General features: G+C 44.0%; 2 protein-coding genes across 4 annotated transcripts in view; one reads left to right on the top strand and one right to left on the bottom strand.

Moving 5' to 3' along the window:
- Window positions 1–1,197: 1,197 nt before the first annotated feature.
- Window positions 1,198–13,168, bottom strand: MBD4 (methyl-CpG binding domain 4, DNA glycosylase). Of its 3 annotated transcripts, XM_033141133.1 has the most exons (8): window positions 12,963–13,145; window positions 11,967–12,227; window positions 9,823–10,613; window positions 8,910–8,984; window positions 6,514–6,648; window positions 5,105–5,254; window positions 3,858–3,961; window positions 1,198–1,482 (listed from the first exon to the last, which is right to left on the bottom strand). In XM_033141133.1, the coding sequence occupies exons 1-8, from the start codon at window positions 13,007–13,009 to the stop codon at window positions 1,405–1,407; spliced, it is 1,641 nt and encodes a 546-aa protein (XP_032997024.1). In that variant the 5' UTR covers window positions 13,010–13,145; the 3' UTR covers window positions 1,198–1,404. The 3 variants fall into 3 exon arrangements, with proteins under 3 accessions (XP_032997024.1, XP_032997025.1, XP_032997026.1); XM_033141134.1 differs by lacking the exon at window positions 8,910–8,984 and having other exon boundaries at window positions 12,963–13,162; XM_033141135.1 differs by lacking the exons at window positions 6,514–6,648; window positions 8,910–8,984 and having other exon boundaries at window positions 12,963–13,168.
- Window positions 13,169–13,508: 340 nt separating this feature from the next.
- The window catches only part of IFT122 (intraflagellar transport 122), a 62,670-nt gene continuing 55,701 nt past the window's right edge, over window positions 13,509–20,477 (top strand). Inside the window, 6 exon segments of the mRNA XM_033141132.1 lie at window positions 13,509–13,634; window positions 15,722–15,788; window positions 17,366–17,450; window positions 17,789–17,867; window positions 19,088–19,164; window positions 19,843–19,909. Coding sequence (XP_032997023.1) covers window positions 13,594–13,634; window positions 15,722–15,788; window positions 17,366–17,450; window positions 17,789–17,867; window positions 19,088–19,164; window positions 19,843–19,909 — 416 coding nt within the window. The 5' untranslated portion in view covers window positions 13,509–13,593.

The following is a 20,477-nucleotide window of genomic DNA, read 5'->3' as shown; positions in this document are numbered from 1 at the left end:
GCATATTTTGGGCAACAAGAAAGCCTGTGAGCAAGAGGAAGCCCTGTTTGTGAGACCAGAAGTCCATTTCCCAAGTTATTTGCAATCCACGCCTAAGCACAGATGAGCAAATGTGGATTCCTGGAGCAAAAATGGCAAGTACTGCATTCCTCTCCCAGTCTTGCTGCCACCCAGGGGCGTTCCTAGCCCCTTGGCTGCCCGGGGCGGGAAGCCAAGAGGCACCCCTGGGGGCGGGGCGTCGCCGCGTGTGTGTGTGATGACGCACACGCGGCGACGCCCCGCCCCCGGGGGGTGCCGGGCGCAGGCTTTTGGAGCCTCTGCAGCCCGCGAAAAGCCACTGGAGGGCGGGGGCTATTTTGGGTGCTGCCGGGGCAGAGCCGCAGGAGCGGCCAGCGAGGGGGGTGACACCCCGACTCGCTGGCGGCCCCTGCGGCTCCACCCCGGCAGTGCCGAAAATAGCCTAAAAATAATTTTTAAAAAAATGTAGGAAAAAAGCCCAGTGGGCGGGGCAGCCCCCCATGTGACACCCCCAGCAGGGGTGCTGCCCGGGGGCCCCCCGCCCCCCCTGCGACGCCCCTGCTGCCACCACACTGCCCAGCACTAAGCTATGGTTTGCCTTGGTATTATGCCTAAACCTGGGCTTCTGGTTTGTCTCCCCCAGACAAATCATGAGCGATAGGCTAAGAACAAACCTTGTTTACAGCTTGTGGTTTATTTGACATAATCCTAAACCAAACCATGTGTTGCATTCCATTAGCTAGAAATCTGTGCTTAAGAAGTTTGTCCTGGGCAGGATCTAGTAGTTGGGAGAAGTGTGTTTGATTGTAATAAATAAGGATGTCTTTAAGAATCAGTTGAATTTATTTCTTATGGATAAATGGGTGGATATAAAACAATGGCTTAGCCCCAGCTAGTGAAAATCCATTTAAACTTAAACGTAGCTCCATTTATTTCAGTGGGTCTGCTCTAAGTATGACTTGATGATGTTTAGAGAAGTTCCTATATCTTGAATTTGTAACAATCTAATATTATATGCTATAGGGACTTCAGTAAATACAGTACAGAACTGCATCTATCGTAGAACAAATTGGAGGATTATTCTGCAATTATGCTGCATTCTAGTAAGGTTAAGTAAATTTCATGGTTGTTTGGTACAGTATTTGCAGTGTTGAAGGACTGAACAATTTAGAAAGTGTCAATATTAACCCAAGTCTTAGTCAACTTTAATTACAAAAGTTCTGAACAGGATTATGTACATAAACCAATGCTGAAATTTAATACACAGTGTCCAATATACAAATATATATATTAAAATGTTTACATTTATAGTAACCAAGAGGGATGATTGAAAAGTTTGATATTAAAAAACCCCCAGTAGATATTGTACCTACACAGAGCTATACATTAATTAATATTCAGTTTATCATGATTTTCCCGCAGCCAGGCATGATATACATTCAGCTTATGGTCTTGTGGCTGTACCTGAAAAAAAGAATCAGGATGTTAACCATTTTAATTAAGAAATACAAAATTTGTATTAAGCTCAGAGTCTCAAGCACACAAATGGAAACCATTCTTGGGCTTACTGCCATAATTTCAAGTACATTTACTTGGAAATAAGTCCCACTGAACAGCTTTGGGCTTACCGTATATCGCGGCGTATAAGGCGACTCGGCGTATAAGACGACCCCCCAACTTTTTATGTGAAAAAACAGAGTTTGGGGTATACTCACCCAGCCCGGGCTCCATGGTGGCTGAGGTGGCGGCGGCAGCTGGAGCGGCGGGGAGAGGTTCCCCTCTAGCCGCAGAGGAGCCGCACTCGCTGCCCACGCCCAGCCCGGGATCCATGGCGGCGGCTGCTGAAGCGGCGGGGAAAGCTTCCCCTCTAGCCGCAGAGGAGCCGCGCTCGCTGCCCACGCCCAGCCCGGGATCCATGGCGGCGGCGGCTGCTGAAGCGGCGGGGAAAGCTTCCCCTCTAGCCGCAGAGGAGCCGCGCTCGCTGCCCACGCCCAGCCCGGGATCCATGGCGGTGGCGGCGGCTGCTGAAGCGGCGGGGAAAGCTTCCCCTCTAGCCGCAGAGGAGCCGCGCTCGCTGCCCACGCCCAGCCCGGGATCCATGGCGGCGGCGGCTGCTGAAGCGGCGGGGAAAGCTTCCCCTCTAGCCGCAGAGGAGCCGCGCTCGCTGCCCACGCCCAGCCCGGGATCCATGGCGGCGGCGGCTGCTGAAGCGGCGGGGAGAGCCTCCCCCTCGCCACACAGGAGCGCTCCGCGCTTGCCTCCATGGCGGCTGAGGCGGCTGGAGCGGCGGGGAGAGCCTCCCCCTCGCCGCACAGGAGCCCTCCGCGCTTGCCTCCATGGCGGCTGGAGCGGCGGGGAGAGCCTCCCCTTCGCCGCACAGGAGCCCTCCGCGCTTGCCTCCATGGCGGCTGAGGCGGCTGGAGCGGCGGGGAGTGCCTCCCCCTCGCCGCACAGGAGCCCTCCGCGCTTGCCTCCATGGCGGCTGAGGCGGCGGGGAGAGCCTCCCCTTCGCCGCACAGGAGCCCTCCGCGCTTGCCTCCATGGCGGCTGAGGCGGCTGGAGCGGCGGGGAGAGCCTCCCCCTCGCCATACAGGAGCCCTCCGCGCTTGCCTCCATGGCGGCTGAGGCAGCGGCAGCGGCGGCTGGAGCGGTGGGGAGAGGCTCCATGGCGGCTGAGACGGTGCACGCACACACTCAGCCAGTGGCGGGGCGGATGTTGCCGGCGTACAAGACGACCCCCGACTTCAGAGAAGATTTTTTGGGATTAAAAAGTCGTCTTATACGCCGCGATATACGGTACTTTTGGGTCAATAGGAATATGCTCACACTGCAATTGTGTTTGCTACTACAATACAAGGCAACTTTGAATCTTCATGGTGAAGGATTGAAGGGTTGGGGATAGTCCAGCTTTCTCCTCTACTCTGATGCCTACAAAATCTTCTGCAGAGCTTATTGCCACATCTTCTGCAAGGCATGAGCGCAACCAAATGGCAGTGCTACATTGCAGGAAGGATACATGGGACTCTGAACACCCACCCCATCCCAATGCTGGTTCTGAGACTATTGCTGCATAGCAGATCACAGGGCTGGGCCACTGTACCCACTTGCTTTGTGCAGTTTTGGTTCATGCTCATTTACACGAGAGGGACTGAAGGGAAGCAGAGCCATCTCAGCTTTGCGGAGAGGCAAGCTCTGTCAGGCTCCTTCTTCCGACAACTGCCACCCGGCAGCAGCTGTTACACCAAACCCAATAGGATCGTTGGCTGACAGATCAGCAACTTTCGGCTCTTCTCTCTTTTTTGTGACTGCTTTTTGCTATAGAACGCAGTAACCTAGAGCTAGTGCCTGTGTTTGCTGTTTTCGCTCCTCCCTCCCAATCGCTTTTCCTTTTGTGTCCTGTCTCTTAGGCTGCAGGCTTGAGAGTAGTGTCTTCTTATTGATCTCTGTTAAGCTGCTCCAGGAAGCTTTTTTGGTTTAGTGGATGAAAAATCATTTAAATAAAATAAAGGAGAAAGGGCCTGCCTTCATCATAGGTCTTGTACCACATGATTAAGGGCTTCTCATTTTAGGGCCATGGCCATTCCATTATATATTTTTATTTATTTATTAAATCTGTATACTGCCCTTCATCCATAGATCTCAGGGCGGTTCACAACATAAAAATATGAGATAAAAACCACAAAATACATAACAACAACAAACCAATAACCCCATCCATCCACTCCCACAACACATTTAAAGGGGTATCAGATGTTATTCTTCCAACAGGCATTACAAAAATCAAAAGTAGAATACTTAATAATCTTTCATTGATTTAAGAAAATGTCAGCATCAGTTACCTCTTTCCACTCATTGATGCAAAAGATCCTGTAAGAGTCATTTCCATATTTTCCAATCCCATGCAACTCAATAGGATACCTCCACTGTTTGACCAAGTATTCATCTATGGAACAAACAAACAAAAAAACGTACAATAAAAGATCCAAGACTGGATTCATTAAATTCACCTTTAAAATTTGTGAAAACATGACTTAGGCTGTGTACGCACTACACTTTTAAAGCACCTTTGAAACACATTCTTTATTTCAAAGAATTCTGGGCACTGTAGTTTATTAAGGGCTGCTGCAAATTGACACACTGTGTTGGGTACACAACACCCGGCAGGCTGATAATACTGTACAAGGAATCACAGCAAGGTATTGCTAGCATGCTACATTGATGCTGACGGAAGTGACTAGAACGTCATCTATAAATAAAAGAGTTTCTGTTTTCTAAACTGCAAGACACAGCATAGAAGACATTAAAATGTAGTGTCACCGATCCAGCTCTCCAAACAGTTATCTAAATGGCAGTCAGTAAGATCAGCAGTCTTTTTACGGCAGAAAGCAAATGTATAAATGCTTTAAACATTTTTTCCCTTCAAAGCTTCCCCACTTCCTCATTAGGTAGCCTCTCAAAACTGCTTAAAAAAAGAAAGAAAGTTCTGTGCTTGGGTAGTTCAGCAATTCAATATGGGCGGTTTTCAAAGGGGCCAAAGGGGAAATGTTACCACTGTTCTCCAATCTTTCCCCTCCCACTCCAAATGGTCCTTCAAGGTAGCAAGTCTATACCCACTTACTGAGGAGGAAGCCTCACAAAACACAGTAGAATATAAACCTGAATAGGATTGCACTGTTAAAAATAAATAAATCCTAATGCTGAATCTCTCAAATATATTTTGTGTTAGCTCTATGGGTCTGAAGAACATCAAAGCTTATATAGAGACAACCTTGGAAAAAGAAACTACCAGTAAAAGAATAAAATAGAAATGCAGTTTCATGTGCAGAGCATGTGTGTTCTCATTCCTCTAGATCATAGGCTCTACTGTTCTAGCTCAGGGGCAGCTGGAAAATCTCCAGATCTTGTCTCATTCATGAATTCACTAAGTGGCCTTTAATATACCACCATCTCTCAGCCATGGCTTCCCATCTGTAATATGAGGATGACAACACCAATCTACTCTGCAGGGCCGTAATTAGGATTTTATGAGATAATGTACTCTTTTCCAAACAAGCTAAAACATACATTACATGCCAAGAGTTGCTACCTGAAAATTTGATGATGGTCTTTGCTCTGAGTTCATAAAGGCCAAGAGGTTTAAGCAACTCTGACATTTCCTTCCAGTTTGCAACTCTTGCTATTTCAGGTGAAGGATATTTCTTGAAAAATTCCCACAGCACAGGGATGGCCATCTTACCTGGTCAGATGCAAGACAGTGAATAGTAGAGTTTGTACTGAATTTCTTTGCAAGGCTGGCATAGGCACATATGCTGAATTGGTAATATAGATAATGTCTAACCTCATGAAACAGCTACTAAAAGTAACAAGACTAACAAGCAGCTTCACGTAATCTTCCACACTTAGCATGAATCCTGCTGCCAATGTGTCTTCTGGCCAAATGTATGTATAGCAAAACAGACACATGTGTTTACTACACATTACAATCAAATGACTTCCACAGGAGAATATTAAGAGTTGTGTGAAGAACTCCCGTGGCACAGAAATATATTTTGTTTTTCAGTACAGACACAGAAGATGTGTCATCTCAATTTTTAAAGGTATGCATGATGCCAAACTTGTATAATACATTCAGCAAATGGCAAAATTTAGGTCTGTTCTAGTCAACCTGCTTATTGAGCATTCATCCTGATTTGCTTACACAACGCTTAAGATGAAGATAAACTATGTGCAGTCTTTACTGAGCATTCACTGATTTGTTTAAAGGGCAGCTACACAACAACGAACATTCATACTGATTTGAATCATGCGTCTTCTCGTTAGTCATTATTTCATCTCATGCTTTTCAGTGCATTTCCTATCATTTTCCTAACCGCAAAAGTTTTTTTTTATGTATTTGTTGCACTAGGATGATAGAGCTGCAGAAACCCAAAGTTCCAGTATGTGTTGGAATCCCTCTTGCAAAAAATTGTGTCATCATTTTGGTAGCCCTTTTTCCACTTCACATAGGTCAAGATCAACAGTGGCCCTTTTCTCTTTTCCTAGGGAATGTGTGTGAATCAAGCAGAGCCATTTACATGGGTCTTTACCATCTAGCCAGCCCCCCACGGGGAAAGCTGAAGCTTCTGCCCACATAAGAGATTTATGAATGCTCCCTAGCAGCAGTGTGGGACTGTACAACTGGAAAGCAGCTCAGCACTGCAGTGTTTGCAAGTAAGGGGCAGGGCCAGGGGTGGGGGAGAACATACAGTGGTACCTCAGGTTACAAACACCTCGGGTTACAAACACTTCGGGTTACAGACTCCACTAACCTGGAAGTAGTACCTCGGGTTAAGAACTTTACCTCAGGATGAGAACAGAAATTGTGTGGTGGTGGTGGTGGCAGCGGGAGGCCCCATTAGCTAAAGTGATACCTCAGGTTAAGAACGGTTTCAGGTTAAGAACGGACCTCTGGAACTAATTAAGTTTGTAACCAGAGGTACCGCTACAGTCTTGTACCTGAGGTCTTATTCAAAAATATAGTTGCAATGAGAAGTTTCCATGGATCATGAAAGAGTGTTTCTTGGACCAAATTAAAAGGAGAACGAGGTGGAGTCCATTTCCGAAATGCCTTCCTTCTAGGTGGGCTTGGAGCTATACAGAGAGAGAATCAAAATGTGAAATTCAATTGCCTCTCTTTTATTTAAATACATTTTTTTCCATAAATCCATCTGTGTCTGTAGACAGAAGCAGAAAAAGGATTGTTTTGTCTGCCTCTAAGGAGCCTGGTACAGAAACAGCTCTTTCAATAGCCCCCTGTGGGATCAGCTGCAGTGAACAAGATCTAAGAGATGCCTGTCCATGTTGCAAGCCTTAATCTTCATTTGCCCAGCTAAGACTGCAATCCTTACTGGGAATTGTGGTTTGTTTAAACCCCACTTATTAAAGTTGGCTTCTACAATATCAGTCACCACAGTTTGGTTGTATTTTGTCCTGAAGCAAGAGTTTTAAACAACTACAATTCTCCCAAGTCTCGCTGTAATGAGGAACTAGGGTTTAACATTGGAAGAAGCTTCTGATAGCCTCTGGTGCACAAAAAGAGAGAACAGACAAGACAGAGTCTCACAGTGGCTTATTCACATAGTGAGAAACCATAGTTTCCTAGGCTCACAGTTAGCTTTTTTGATTGGATACCTTACTATTCAGATATAATTTACTCTCCCAATACCAAACATTTATGAAGTTCTCGTATCAACCAAAAGCTGGTAATAATCTGACCCATTAATTTGACCCACTACATGGAAAGGAGTAAGAATTATGGATAGTTGCTGTGTAATCTCTTCTAAACCCACATAAATTATATCACAATCTAAAAAGCACTTTTATTTGGAACCAAGTCCCAATAGGTTAAGTGGGCTTATTTCAAAGTAAATGTGTGTACTCTTAGCTATGCAAGTGAGAAATACCGTATATACGCGAGTATAAGCCGACGCAAATATAAGCCGAGGCACCTAATTTAACCACAAAAAACTGGGAAAACTTATTGACTTGAGCATAAGCCGAGGGTGGGAAATGCAGCAACTACTGGTAAATTTCAAAAATAAAAATAAATAAAATTACATTAATTGAGACATCAGTAGATTAAATGTTTTTGAATATTTATTTCAAAGAAAAACAGGGGCAAGGAGTTCCATAGGCTTGACTCTGCACCACAGGAATAAGCGCTTTCTTTTATTTGCCCCCTCCCCTCTTCCAACAGTTAGGCTTTCCTTTTTATTTCTTTGGTGTATTTTATGTCCAATATTTCCATCCCCCTACAACCTCTATCAATAAATGGGACTGATTCCTGATTGTGAGGGGGTTTATTTTCAGGCCCTTTTCTTCCCTCCCCAAAGAACCCTCCCTTCCCAAACAGCCAAGCTGTGAATGGATCCAAAGGAAGATAAGACTTGCAGAGCTCCTGTGACCTTGCCTCCTCCTGGGCTTTGCAGAGAGGAGGGGGGCAAGAGGCTCTGTTCCTTGACTTGGGGGTCCTCCCTGCACCCTCCCCTTCATCCCAGGGACCCCCCTCTTCTCCCCAATGGACCCTTTGCAAGATGAGCAGAGACTCACTGGATTCAGGAGGCGCCAGGGATGAAGCACATGCAGAAGAGAGAGACAAAGGCCCCCTCCTCCTTTTGTAGGTGGGCTTGGTATTTCCTGACCTCTCTAGGAATCCCACTCAATCCTTTTTAACCCTTGGCAAGCCAGTGCCCCCAGCTTCTCTGATCCTGTCCTGTGCCTTTTGCAGGAAAGAGCTTCTCTCCACTTCTCTCCCCCCCCCCAACTGACAGAGGGGGAAGCATTGTGCAGTGCTTCTCCGATCCTCCATTCTGTGCCTTTCTGCTGGTGAGTGGAGGCAGAGGCGTCTTTACCCTTCCAGCTTGTGTCTGGAGGCGCTAGGACCTCGCAGACAGCTGCAAACGCACGGGATGGGATCGTGCGGGATCAGAGAAGACGCTGCGTCTCAGATCTCCATCCTGCGCATTTCCTGGTGGGGGGGGGGGGAAACGGAGAGAAACTCTTTCTCTCCGCTTTTCCTTCCCAACCACCTCTCAGACAGCTGCAAACGCACAGGACGGATCGGAGAAGATGCCCCCGTCCTGCACATTTCCCGGTGGGGTGGGGGGAGGGAGAGGAAAGCGGAGAGAAGCTCTTTCTCTCTGCTTTTCCTTCCCCACCGCCCGCCTCACTTGCGCATAAGCCGAGGGCGACTTTTTCAGCCCAAAAAATGGGCTGAAAAAGTCGGCTTATGCGCAAGTATATACGGTACATTGGATTTACTTCTGACTAACTATGGCTAGGATTGGTGTGCAAATTATATTGCTAAATCTTGTAATCCCCCACAAGGCATTTCCATAGAAAGCATTTTTTACCTCCTTGAATGAATTTACTAGAAAAATATGGGCTGGTTTTTCTTCTCTCCACTTGAGGTCTTCGAAAATGGTCCTCTAAAATGTTGAAAAGCAAAGTAAAAAAACAAATGCAGGTGTATAATTCATTGCAAATTTGTATAATCTAAGTACTGCACTATCTTTGTATGTGCCATTCTCTTACAGAGGATCTTCTATCGTTAAAGAGTGGTGGATTGGGAGCCTACTGTGGTCTATCCCAGCTACTGCACTGGCTATGTTTGGAAGTGTGTTTCTCAGCTTAATAAGCAAAGATATGAATAAGTCTTCTGGTGGTGCACACAGCCCATTTGCTCCTTCCTTTGGGCTTTAACCAATGTAGTATTAAGTCTGGGTTTCATCAGCTCAAGAGTACCTGCAATTGCAATGTGACATGGGGCACGCACTGGAGGGGGGATTTCTGTCGCTCTAGCAGTAATCCTTGCACTGATAGGACGAGTTAGTAGAATACCACCTTTTGGGCAAGTGGGAACAAATCAAGAAGTCTTCCATTAACTATAATTTACCATTTTTTTTCTGAACCAGGGAGCTATGGTTAATGACTTCAGAACCAGGATATTAAGCCATGATTTGAAGCTGACTTACCCAGGCAAGCAAGAGGCATTTATTATGGCTCAAGGAAAAAGAGAAACATTCTAGCCAGGCAAAAGCACTCAAGGATGCAGGGACACCGACAGGGAATGGCAGACTGGAGAGAGTCCCAAGAACCAGACAGAGGTGCTTAGACGGTCACATTCAGCAAAATCATGTGAATACACTCAGGTAGACAATACTAGCCAAACCAAAAGCATAGAGCATGAGAAAGTTCATTTGTACCACTGGCCTGTGATTATCTCCATAGGAAATTTAGAAAAGAGCTCTACTCTGAAGAATATACCTTTTACTGATGTAAAATGGCTCTCGTCACTGGTCTGTGAGTCAGTAACTTCCATATTGGAAGCAATGTTTAACTCTTGGCTCCCTGAAGGCTGGTTTTCCAATTCTGAAAAGTTTTCATCAGCTGCTACAGAAACTACACTGGTGGGATCCTCATCACATTTTAAAACTTCTGTGCTTGACTTGTGTTCCAAGACAGCGGCTACCGGTCCAACATGCAACTCCACTTTTGGTTCAGAAACCAGCAGCTCATCCTTTAAGCATGTTTTACTTTTTCTTGAGCCTCTATGACACACTTTATGGACACTATTAAAAATGCATGTATCTTTTTTTCTTCTGGGATTTTTAACAGTTTCTGCCTTTTGACTTTTTGGGGGCCGTTTCCTCTGTCTTGTGTTATAGGCATCATCCAGATTCCCCATTTCTGAACCGCATTTTGCTTTCTTAATCTGAGTCTTCCTCTCAGCAGCACTCCTCTCTTGGGCTTTGAAACATGAATCCTTTGAGGGGTCCTCTGCAGTGGGCCCATCCTGCAAATCTGGCTCACCAGCACTGGCTTGAAATTCCAAAATCTTATTTTGCTTTTCTTCACTGCTTTGCTGTCCAAGATCTAGAGTCTGGCTGCTAGTGATACAGTTCTGTCCTTCTGACCCCAGAGCCCTTGCGCTTGACTGGATACTCTCCCGAACAGACACAGAAAAATCAAAGTCCTCTAATTTAAGAACAGTCTCTCCGTTCTTTGTAAAGTAATCCAAAAGTGCACGTCTGGATCTGACCTTTACTCCTTGGGGACTAAAAGGGAAAAAAGACCATCATGTAAAAAGCAGTCAAAGGGCAATGTTGAGAGGAATGCAGTGTTGCACAACAGGACTTCACCTGCTGCTTCTTTCCCTTGCAGCAACCACACTACCAAAATCAGCTCTGGAGGATCAGAGCAGGTTCTGAGGGCATGAAGGGGTCAGCAGGGGGAAAAAGAGGATGGTGAAGTCCCATTGTAGGAGTGTACTTTTATTCCACTCTCACATGGAAAGGGTTGGATACAAGCTGTCAACTGTAGCCACCCTGTAGATTATATTGTGGAAAGACAGACTATACATTTTTCAAAGAAATATATATTTTGGAAAATCAAAGTTGAAGCTCCAATACTTAAGCTATGTGTAAGCTGTTATAAATGCGTGTACTGTTAAACAGTGGTGCAAGTACAGCTGCCTTGGGAATTGCAACTGAAATATGAGATACAAATATTTTAAATAAAGACAAACTTACGGGTAGTATTTGCAAATATTATAAACACAGATGCATAGAATCCATCAGCATGACACTTGGTTGGAGTAGCAAAGGGGAACACAAAACTGTGTACTGACTGGATATGTGTTTCTAATCTTAAGGAAGGAAGGAAGGCATGCTATCTGGAGGATTTGAAGTTGTTGCTCAGCTGAGCACTATTATTCTTTGGTAAACTGCTTGGGAAAAAGCTGTCCAATGCCCTCTGCCTCTGGAGAGCTATGGGGGCAGGGGAAGGTTACAACAATACAGACTTTGAGTTGGATGAGAGGCAAAGAGCAAGTGATTATAATGCAAGAGATGGGGAGAAAGAGAGGGCTCAAACTCTGTGGTTAAGGAGGAGGAACAGGGGGGCTGCTGTGTTGTGGGGGCTGGCTGCTGTTGGTGGGTCACAGCCCCTTTTTCTTGATAGACCATTCACCCCTGGATATGTAGATGAAACAGTACAGAAAATTGCATCTGTCAAATTTCTGAATGCCAGGTTATTGTCAAAGCCATGAGAGTTCTGTCAGAAAACAATGGCAATGCCACATAATTTCTTCCTCTCTTTAGTAACACTTCAACAAGCTTAAACATAAAACAGTATACAGTGGTACCTCAGGTTACATACACTTCAGGTTACATACTCTACTAACCCAGAAATAACGCTTCAGGTTAAGAACTTTGCTTCAAGATAAGAACAGTTTCAGGTTAAGAACGGACCTCCAGAACGAATTAAGTTCTTAACCTGAGGTACCACTGTATTTACACTTCTCCCTATTTATAAACATAATTATGACACTATGGCTCTCAGTGCACCAAAATATCATTTGGATGACATAAGATGTACAATGTCAAGATTTACAATCAGCATCACTGTACCTGACAAAATAGATGTCATATCTTCCTTTTGTTTTGCCAGACTGTCTTTGCTTTATTATCCTTTCCCATCCTTCAGGAACAGCTTTGTGACACAGAAGAGCCAGGAAAGATACAGTTGCTTCAGACTCTTTGCACCAAGTTAGACTTTCTGTGATGGTCTCAGTATCTTCCTCCTTGGGATCAACACATTCTCCTCCTGCTGTTATAAGATGCCCTTTCTCTTTGTTTGCATCTTCTGTCATGTGCCTATTACCTATATCACTGAAAGTGAATTATCAGAATATCAGAACAAGCTTCCCCTTTTTGAAGCCTTTCCTTAAATAGACATTCTAACCTCTCAATCATTTTAACTGCTTTTTTTGCATCTCCCCCACATCTCCTTTTTGGTTGTTCCAAAACTGGTTTATTTATGGCAGAGTAAGATGCAATAAATTTTGCACTTTAATGTAGAAAAACAAGGTACAACTTAAGCAACGGAGAACCCTGGTTTTATTTTTTTGGCTTGAAACACCAATTGCCTAAAAGGTCTGGGTGAATAAGGAGGTCTCCACTGGTGCCGGAAATGAAGAGGGTGCCAGGCAAGCCTTTCTGGGGAGGATTTTCTATAGCTAGGGTGCCATCACTGAGAAGGCCACCTCAGAGGCAGCAGCCCACCTTTCCTCCTCATTTGGTGGGAGCAGCAAAGCAGTGGGAATGGAAACCAATGGGGCAATAGAAGCAGGAGGCTAGGAACGGCACAAGTTAAGAACGGCTTTATTCCGGTTTGCAGTATTGCCATAGCCCTCAGTCAGACCGTCATGTCAAGACAGCAGAACACAGGCGTGCCATTTGTCAAACTGCCGTGACATCACTGCATGCAAATGAAAGGTGATGATGATGGTGAGGGTGATAATACTGTAGTTGCTTGCAAAGGAGGATCAAAGCAACTGGCCGAGGGGTACGTTGCCTATTTCAAAAGCCCCGCCCTCGCCACTCCCTTCGGCGCTAAGTCCTTACCTGCCGTCAGGCTGCCCTGTCGCCCCTTGAACTAGCGCTAGGGACATCTTCCCTCTCCTCTCTTGTAAGGCGGCAAAGTCTCCCGCGCCTGCTCGTACGGCGCGTGCGCATTCCTAACACGCGCGCCGCCAGCCTGCACAATGACAGTAACCAAGAGCTCTCTCTCTCTTCTCCGCGCCGGGGTCAAACCTCGCGAGCAGCGCGAATACACCTTAGTGGGCTTTTGCGCACGCGCACTTTCAACATAAGCTCCTCCTCTCTCCACACCCCCCCCCGCCCCACTCGCCCCTAATATTAATATTGCGCGTCCTCCCTCGGGCGTCTTAGAAACTATAGGAGAGGGAGAGGGGGGCGGGGAGGAACTCGGCGGAGATTTCGGACATGCGCAGAGACGCTCTTCGCGTCGCACAACCAGGGCGCTTCGCTTGTCGCTTTTTTCCCCCCTTGAGCAAAGGAAAAGAAAAAAAAATGGAGGGGAGGGGCAGCGCGTGGAAACTGCGCATGCGTGTTGCCTTGGGTTGCAGCCCGGCGTCCTATGTACACAAATAAATAAATAAATGAAAGCGGGAGTTGGGCGCTGGGGGAGGGGCAGGCAGGGAGATCGCGAAGGTGATGCGCCCGAGGGGGAAACATGCGAGCTGCGCTGACCTGGAGAGATAAGGCCGAGCAGTGGTAAGAAGAAGAGGCGCCTCCCTCTGACAAGCATGGAGGGTGGAGCGGGTCGGTGGTGGGGGGGGAGACCTGGGGGGCGCAAGAGAAGGAAGGAAGTGGGGGCTTCGACCTCCAGCAAATAAAAAAGGCCTCCTCGGTTCGCTCTCCCTTCCAGCATCCAGTAAGCGAGTCGTGAGGGTGAAGGCATGCCATTATATCCCACACTTTCTGAGCGGCACGCAGCAGAAACCCCCGCAGCGTCCCCCCCCCCCCCGTTTCTGAAGGCAAATGTGTTAATGCAACCAACTGCAGCGCTAGGGAAATGAGCAGCAAAAACAACTTAGAAAGATGCTTCCAGGTTTAAACTGGAAGCCATAAAACTGCTAAGATAATGCTTTTGCAGCAGAAAGGGAGCGCGTGGGTTTCCCCTTTTGGTGGAAGGGACACAAAGCTGGACCCTGGCAGGTTTCACTTGGGGAGGGGGGTGCGCCTTGAAGAGCCGGAGGTGCTTTACCTGCATTTGTTGCCAAAAGGAGCTTGTGGGGGTTTTGAGGCGGAGAGGAGGCTCCTCGGTCCCCTCGACGGTCCTGTTTTGTCCGCTGATGTAACGTTAGTTGATGTTCCCCGCTGAGTTGATTTTCTTACGGTGCTCCATCGGTAGGACTGGAACCCAGCCAGATGGGCGGGGTACAAATAATAAAATACTGTAATATTAAAAATCCCAGATTGTCCACAATGGCCTATACTGGTTGTTTTACTCGCCGCCTCAGTTCTTGTACTGGGCAGGTGGGTAAAGCTTTCATGAGGACACATTAACAAAATAAACAGTTGATGCAGGTTCATTTTTTTCCTAACCCCGTAAGTAGTATATATTGCTGCACATCATCTTAAAATTCAAATGGTTTGGTTTAATTGAGGTGTATCTCCTCCCCTTTTTTGGTACTATCTGTGTAAACTTTGTGACATTGGTCTTCAGCTGTTGGGTTAGGACTCACCTGATCGCCACACCAGCACCATTACTGCTGGGTCAGACCATTGTCCCGTAATCCACCACCTTTTCCTCACAGTGGCCAACCAGATGCCTTTGCAGCAGGACATGACAGCAACAGCACTCTACCCACCTGTGATTTCCAGCAACTCAGAGTCAGAGGCATATTGCCTCTGATATTGGAGGTAGAACGTAACCACCTTGGCCAGTCACCGTTGATAGCCATGTCCTCCATGAATTTGTCTAATCCTCGTTAAAGCCATCCAAGTTGGTGGCCATCACTGCCCTCTGTGGAAGCAAGTGCCATAGTTTAACTATGCACTGCATTAAAAACACACTCTTTCATCTGTCATTAATCTTCCCAAATTCAGCTTTGTTGGATGAGCATGATTTCTAGGGGTATAAGAGTGTGGGAGGAAAAAAAAACATCTACACACTGTCTTTATACCATGTGTAATTGTGTTAATGTCTATCATGCCACCTATTACCTTTTCTGGAAACTTAAAATGTTCCAAATGCTGCAATATTTCCCCTTAGGGCCCTTCGGTTGCCCTTTTCTGAATTCTTATTCTTACTAAGTATTTATAACTCACATTTCATTGGATACTTAAGTACCACAGCAGAGAACAATGAAATAAAGCAATAATAAAAGATACATAAAAAGATAATATACAACAATTACAACAGCCATAAAAACAAGTGTTTGGCTGAAAAGTTGATTTTTTTATTTTTACTATTGACTGTGTGGGTGAATAATCCCCCAGTTTTGTCTAGAATACGTACATTTAACATAGATAAATCGCAATGGCTAGAGTAGCTAAATGAATAAAGTCACTCGTGTTTTGACGTAATGCTTTGAGTATGTAAACTGCAGCCTTTTGATTTGGCAGATATGAAATGTCTTGAAAATTGTATGATTGAGGAAATGTACGAATGACAATTGTGGTATATGAATATTACTCTGAACCTACATCCACAAATTGAATTCTTTAAAAAATATTCATTCTGTAGGGTGGTGATGTCTATATCTAGAGATCTTGTTTTTTATGTACCATATGGGAAAATATTGGGGATATGAGGTGTTTGGTGTGCCATTTAATACCTTCCTTTGTTTTCACAGTATATATGACCTTGCTTTTAAGCCTGATGGAACTCAACTAATAATTGCAGCTGGAAACAGATTACTGGTATGAGGTTTTTTTAAAAAACAAAAAAACACCCACCCACCCTCATTTGTTAATTAACATCTTGAAATATTTGGTAGATTAATTTGTCAAAAGAACTATTATTTCTTTATTATTTACTATAACACATATGGTAATCTATTGAAAGAACTCTTATCCCTTCTCTATTTAATGTAACACATTTTATTTAAAAAAATCTTACAACTGTGATGTAATTTGACTATGTTAAAAGCTAATTATTTTTTAGCTATTTAACATCTTTAAACAGAGAGAAGGCTCTTGTCTTTGTTTTGATAAATTAAGCTAAGCTGGAAGAAGTCAATAGCTATTTTAAGTAGATACGCCAAATTATCTGTCTGCATATTTCATAGATGCTTTTTTCCAATTTCCTAATGTTTGTCATCGTTATTTGTAAAGTTTGCCTCTAATTTCTTGGTGTGGATTTATGAATGGTTTCTAAGTACATGATGAAAGAAGTAAAGTGAAGGTAGGTCTACACCAGCCTTGCAAATAAACCCATAAAGATACTAGCCAGTGGCTTTTGTTTTTCATGCCTGAAGGCTGGTGGCCTGAGTTTCCATGCTGGTTATGGAGAAGGGGGAAGTTCCCTTCTCCAGATCAGTATGGAAATACAGGGTACTAGCCTCTGCTAGAAAAAAAGCCTTCTAGCAAGAGTTTGTGGAAGAGGGATGGGCTTCCCTTCTTTTGTGACCAACATGGAAGCTAAGCAGACTGGCAGAGGTGGGACAAAGAGACCCATTTCTTTTCTGCCAGCCTGCACACTTACCTGTATGGCAGGGATGGGGAACCTCTGGATATTGTTGGACTACAACTTTCATTGTCCTTGGCCAGTGACCATGCTAGCTGGGGCTGATGGAAGCATAGTTCAACAATATCTGGAGGGTTGCAGGTTCCCCATTCCTGGTGTGTGGAGTTTCATGCACTTACCTCCATGGGATTTTTTCTTGCTTATGTCAGTCAGGAGATTTATTAAATGTAAGGCTAGTCTCTGCACTCCTTGGATAAGAGGTTGCTATGTGCACTATGGAAATTGGTTTGGAGGGGTTGGTGCAATGGTATTCAGAGCTTGCTGAAATAAGACTTTCTCATAACTTTTCAAGGCCAGATTGTCCTTTTGATAACTTTCATTTCTTTCTAAGCCCCATGGAGCAGATTCACTGCTCCTAATGTCAGCTCAGCCTGGCGCTGGCTAGAAGCTGTAACACAGGAATTGATTCTTATATCTAGAAGAAACAGAATAGACCTGCCCAGCCCTACTCTGCTTTACCAAACCCAGGATCCCCAGTGGCCTTTATTTGTAATCACACTGGATATGAAAAGAATTGGGTTAGGCTGTTTGTCCTGTTATAATGTTGGCTTCTATGTGTCAGTCCATTAACAAAATTACTTGTTGGAGTTTTAGAAATCATGTAACTGCCACTTAAAAAAAAGAATATTTAAACAGAAGAGAGCCTGTATCTGGACTGAGAAACATAGGAAGCTGCCTTGGTTTGTCTAGGGCTATAGCGTTAATTTGTGCACCTAATTCTTAGACTTATCTCTTTATTTTATCTCTACAGGTATATGACACTTCGGATGGAACATTAATCCAGCCTTTGAAAGCACATAAGGATACAGTGTACTGTGTAGCTTATGCCAAGGATGGTAACTTAAACCTTCTGGATTTTTGCAAACCATTAGCATTTGATCAGGTTTCATAGGAACAATGTCATTTGCATTTATATCCAGTCTATTATTTATAAATATTTTAAAGAATAAAATTTGTATTACCAGACAATGTCAGTACAGTCCATACTATGACAACTGAGTTTCATGTCAGACCAGAGTGTATGCAAACATTTGTAGATACAGGTTTGATTCTTGCTCACCTGAAGGCACTCAACTAATAGTAAACAGTGTCATTGCTTTTCTGTGTGCTTTAGACTTACCAGTTGCAATAAAACTATTTCATAACTTATGTGAGCTTCCATAACATTCCCTAGGTAAGCGCTTTGCATCAGGAGCTGCAGACAAAACTGTGATCATCTGGACTTCAAAGTTAGAAGGTATCCTGAAGTACACGTAAGTGACTTTGCATGCCTTAAATATCAGTTTTGAGTATGGACTCCATCTATTATTATTAATAATGCATAGTAGGAATATGAACACAGGTAAGAAGCTAAACTTTCAAAGACAAAGGGCAATACATCACTGCACCAGGTTAAGGGGAGAATGAGAAAACAGGTTGTGAGGACTGTTCTCACTGCACAGCTCTCAAAAGGGTTTTGCTGCAGTTACTGCACTTCTGAATCTTATAGTACATATGAATTCTGGATCTGATACTGTGTTCCTATTTTCCTTGTTCACTTACATCACAGAGGCAGATTGGCCCAGCATTGTTTCTGTAAATTCTGCATAATAAACATTATGTTACCGGAGGCGGGGGGCGGGGGGGGGGGGGCGGGAGAGGTAACTCCTTCTTCAAGATAACTTCCTGAAGTGCTTTAATTCAGCATTAAAGGATAACAATATAAGTTGCTTGGCTGATGTGTTCTAGGTAAAGTTTTAGTTACTCATTAACAGCCCATTACCGTTTCCTTGTTTTATGTATTTAAGGAACTTTTATTCCACTTTTAAGGTAAAAATTGTCAAAGCGGCTAACATGGCAAAAACTAAAACAATAAGGAATAAATAAGAACTGTGTAAAATAGTACCAACAGAAAGAGAGCTGAGTCAGATCAGAGCATTATACTAAAACCCAGCATAGAAAGGCTTGGGCAAATAAAAATATATTCCCGTGCCACCAAGAGGACAGCAGAGTCATTGCCAGTCAAATGCGCTTGCACTGAGCATTCTAGAACTGGGATGCCACAACTGAAAAGGCACTTTTCATGGGCTGCCACTCATCTCTTTTCTGAAGGTAGGAGGGCCACTCAAAGAAGTTTCTCTGAACGGGGTCTTGGTAACCAGGCAGGCCTATGTGGGTAAGGTTTTGCTTAAGAGACTCTGGTCTCTTACTTTTGAACCAGCACTGGTGCAGCGTTGAGAATCATGATAGAAGTATATCTGTATTCCTCCCCTCACCCCACACAATGCTTGAATCACTTTTTATTTTCAAATAACCATATTGCACCTGAACTATTTTTAAAGCCTGTTTGTTGGATTTTGGTTTGATATGCACTGAGCTCCTGATAGAGTTGGGTGAGGCTTAAAAATAAATAAATACCCAAAGTTATTTGTTTATTATGCCTAACCACTTTTCAGATTGTTTTGTTTCAATGTTTCTGGTTAATTTGTTTTAGGCACAATGATTCCATACAAAGTGTATCCTACAATCCTGTCACTCACCAATTGGCATCTTGCTCCTCCAGCGATTTTGGTACGTCTTCCTCATCCTTAGTTTCTTCAGGCCAAATCCTATGACTTCACATAGCAGTCAGGAATCAATCAGATAGAAATGCAATGTGTGCTGTACTATAGGTATAAGCAGTTCAAGGACCACAGGAAGTTGCAGTACAACAGCTCAGACTGTCTATCTGACCCTGATCTCAGGCAGATCTCAGGTATCCAGAGCTAGTCTTGGCCACTATGAGAGCAGGATGCTAGACTCGATGGGCCATTGGCCTGATCCAGTAGAACCATTGATATTAATGTACCTGTGTTCATCATGCTCATTAATTTCATTGGAACTATTCTGGCTAGGTCTAGATTTAGATACAACAGTTGGTTTCAAATAATCTACCACGTAGAATGCTTTGGACCAATGAGATAACTGATGAGATGTGGAGCCTTCTGGTGCAAAGCATGTGCTCTGTCATTGCGCTGTGGTCCCTTGGCACTGCTGTCAGATGGTGCATTGTGGCATCATGTAAAGCCTTTGCACAGCACATAAGCTGGCAGAGATAAGATGTGGCAAGGGGAAGGACTTTGGGGAGTTGTATTTTGTTAAGATTTAGGAGCTCTTCTCTTTAACATTCCCTCGTCGTTGTTGGTGTGAATGTTTTCTTACAACGATGAATGAACTGGATGGTAACACTATGCTGTTGTTATTTTCAAGGTCTGTGGTCTCCTGAACAGAAGTCAGTCAATAAACATAAAGTTAGCAATAAGATCACCTGCTGTAGGTATGTAAATACTGCGCTCAAATGTAGTTATTTTGTTATTGCAAATATTAAAACATCTAATGAGTTGCCATACGAAAGATTGAGAACTCAAGGCAACATACAACAGAGGTAAAAACAAAACTGAAACAAATCTGACAATACAATAGAATGGGCAGCAAAATTGTCCTCTGATGGGTTTGTAGCATTTTATTATACATTTCATTATAACCTAAGGTTCCAGGATGGGTTGGAACAAAAGAGTAAGCAACTAAAGAAAAAGATAAAAGCATTAAGTTATAAAGCACGTAAAACAGTTCAAAATTGAACAGAACACTACAAATATGTATGAATAGCTTGCTTTCTCAGATAAAGAATATGTAGGCATTAACATTTTGTGGAAGACCTTTCGAAATCATCTTATAATAATTTTTTATTAGTGTTCAATTACAGTCCAATAATAGCCCCATTATAACAATACCAATTTATAATACAATTATTAATACCTATTGTTCAAATACCAAATTATATAATTTAGATAGTGGCTCCTGCGTTCTATATTTGATGATTTTCTTTATTTCTGTGTTCCAAA

Source organism: Lacerta agilis, chromosome 2, assembly GCF_009819535.1.
Source record: "Lacerta agilis isolate rLacAgi1 chromosome 2, rLacAgi1.pri, whole genome shotgun sequence".
In the NCBI taxonomy this organism is placed as follows: domain Eukaryota; kingdom Metazoa; phylum Chordata; class Lepidosauria; order Squamata; family Lacertidae; genus Lacerta; species Lacerta agilis.
The sequence above is the reverse complement of the archived record's forward strand: the minus strand, read 5'-3'. Positions and strand labels throughout refer to the sequence as shown.

What these genes read in the sequence shown, in the direction of transcription:
- MBD4 (XM_033141133.1), bottom strand. Translation starts at nt 13,009, where the DNA reads ATGTCCCTAGCGCTAGTTCAAGGGGCGACAGGGCAGCCTGACGGCAG. An exon ending in TATGACATCTATTTTGTCAG is followed by an intron (nt 10,614 to 11,966) that starts GTACAGTGATGC and finishes TTTCCCTTTTAG; the next exon opens with TCCCCAAGGAGTAAAGGTCA. An exon ending in GCATCAATGAGTGGAAAGAG is followed by an intron (nt 1,483 to 3,857) that starts GTAACTGATGCT and finishes TCTTTTTTTCAG; the next exon opens with GTACAGCCACAAGACCATAA.